At 39.7% G+C, this 2,649-nt stretch overlaps 1 protein-coding gene across 1 annotated transcript; it reads right to left on the bottom strand.

Moving 5' to 3' along the window:
* Nucleotides 1–7: 7 nt before the first annotated feature.
* On the bottom strand, nucleotides 8–2,407 carry LOC116380330 (aryl hydrocarbon receptor nuclear translocator 2-like). Its single transcript, XM_031842260.1, has 2 exons — nucleotides 1,469–2,407; nucleotides 8–947 (listed from the first exon to the last, which is right to left on the bottom strand). Exons 1-2 carry the CDS (start codon nucleotides 1,598–1,600, stop codon nucleotides 804–806), a joined length of 276 nt encoding a protein of 91 aa, XP_031698120.1. The 5' UTR covers nucleotides 1,601–2,407; the 3' UTR covers nucleotides 8–803.
* Between the last annotated feature and the right edge of the window lie 242 nt (nucleotides 2,408–2,649).

Here is a 2,649-nt window from a genome sequence, read left to right on the forward strand (position 1 = left end):
GAACACAAACACATTCAATGAAACAATGAATATTGAATGAAACAATGAACATTGAATGAAACAACCCTCATTCAATGAAACGATACTAATCCAATGAAATGATACTCATCCAATGAAATGACTCTCATCCAATTAAACAATATTCATCCCATTAAACGATACTCATCCAATGGAACAATACACATTGAATAAAACGATACTCATCCAATGGAACAATACACATTGAATGTGAACCTTAAGTGTCTAACAAGAAGGGGGATGATTATGGCTCTGGGCAACTGGAAGCCTGTTAATGTGGAGAAGGTTTTAAGTATCACTGGTCATTACAACAAAGTTGAATCAAGTGGAATTAGTAAATGAAACAGTATTTCTGTTAAACAAGAGAAAGTGGGAGCTGTAGAACGTTCCAGATTTAGTGCTGTTGAAATGTTCATTGTATGCATGTATACTGAATGTATAAAGACATTTATCAAGACAACAGGTAAACATAGAGAATGGGTTTGCGTCAACAGAAAATTATACCAGGAGCAGATCAGAAAAAAGGAGGGTTCCTACTGGCATATGATTTATAAATAAATCTTAAAGATCAGGAATTTACAATATATTTTTATGAAAGCTTTTTTCGAATAAAGGCTCATCGCTCTCTGCAGTTGAAATAAAATGATGATATCCCACTTTAATAGTGGAAAACACATTCAACGCTATGAAAGGTCAATTTTGGCAACTTATAGTTGATAAGAATCCGTTGGAACACTCCTGCCTCTATTATGAATTTCCATGACATTATCAGTCCCTTTATCCTCTTAGCTAACCTGAGGCTGATAACCAATGACGTTGATGCAGCGTGGGTCCACAAAAGTGATGACACCATCCGAGTTGTGACGTGACAGGAACTCTGTGGGCACCGACAGGCCGTTCATATCCATAGAGACTGGAGAGCTGGTCACCTGAGGGATGATACAGACATATTTATTAGAGATGCACCCATTGATCGGCTGCCAAACAAAACCAGATGGCTTTCAGCTGAGCTCACATTTGCGCACATCATGCTGCTCAGAGGATTCACAATGACAGTACAGCTAACGTTAACAGAGGTTGCATTGACTTCAACTATGATGCGTTCAAGTTGTACTCAATAAAATAAAATAAAATGATGTTATCATGATGTGTTCACATGTCTTGTAAAATGTAGTTTTTTGTGAGACACTTGAATAAATCCAGTTGTGTGAAGATGTTTTCATAGCAATATATAATAGATATTAGATTTGAATTATGACCTGTTTAACTTCCTAACACCAGCTCTAAGCAGCTAATCATTTGAATTTCGTGTTTTTATGAAAAGAACCACTATCGATGACAATAACAATTGAAAAAGATAACATTAAGAATTGTTGACAGTTTACACTGACTGAGGGATGGTTAAAAGTATTTTTCAAAGTGGTTCAATTGACTGTGCCTCGACACACACCTGCAGTCTTCCGATGGCCACTAGGCAGTATTTTCCAGTCTGACCGGCCTCCGTGTCTTCTTCTGGTATAGTCATACCTGATGGAAACACAAAGCAAAACAGACATTTCTCGAAAGAGTCGAAGCACTTCATTTTCCATTTGCTACTTGAACTTTGCAGCAGCGAGAGGTAATCTGCCGGCTGACAAAGCCACTGCTCCTCTACAATGATTTATAAGTCATTACCATTAAGCCTCCCAACTGAACGATAGTTTCCACAATACACTGACACATTTCATTAAAACAAATATTCAAACTTGTTCCACTCCGTCTACAAATAATTTAGTAAAAGAGAAGGGCAAGGCAGTCACAGACACAAACAGACATATCAATTCCATTTTGATGGCACATCTACCATAATAACTTTTCTACTGTTTGTTTTGTGTTCAATTAAATATAAAGTCATAGAAGTTTCAGTCCCAGTAGCCGTTTTCACTCCAGCTATCCTGTCACTGACTGACAACGCTCACGTTTTCTGATCAAAAATCACGATCATGTTGCATTTTCTACTCGTGAGGGTGAGTGAGGGCGGCTGCTGGCCTCGCCTTAGGTACACATTAAAGCACATAATCATATGGGAATATGATCGCTATTATTAAGTAAAAACTAGAATTACCGCCCTGTGTTGTTTGCCTCCACTAACCACTCAAGTAACAGTTTACATCCATGTCTGTCCAACACGTCATCACTTTATCATTTTATCCTATTAGACACTTGTTTGAAATTATCATGAATACCATATACTGTACATTCTTGAGTAGTGGCCACAAACATGTTTGGTGAGGTCACAGTGACCTTTGACCTCTGACCACCAAAACCTGGTCATCTGGTCCTCCATCACAGGATTAAATGACTACAGGCCCGTCGACTGACGTCTGTGGTCATGAAATCCTTTGAGAAACTGGTGTTGACCCATCTGAAGGACATCACAGGGCCCCTGCTGGACCCCCTGCAGTTTGCCTACCGTGCAAACAGGTTGGTGGATGATGCAGTCAGTATGGGACTGCACTACATGCTGCAACACCTCGACTCCCCAGGGACATATGCAAGGGTTCTGTTCGTGGACTTCAGCTCAGCATTCAACACCATCATCCCAGCAATACTCCAACCCAAACTCTCCCAGCTCACTGTGCCAGCCTGCAC

This window comes from Anarrhichthys ocellatus, unplaced genomic scaffold (assembly GCF_004355925.1).
Source record: "Anarrhichthys ocellatus isolate YVR2014 unplaced genomic scaffold, GSC_Weel_1.0 scaffold6822, whole genome shotgun sequence".
In the NCBI taxonomy this organism is placed as follows: domain Eukaryota; kingdom Metazoa; phylum Chordata; class Actinopteri; order Perciformes; family Anarhichadidae; genus Anarrhichthys; species Anarrhichthys ocellatus.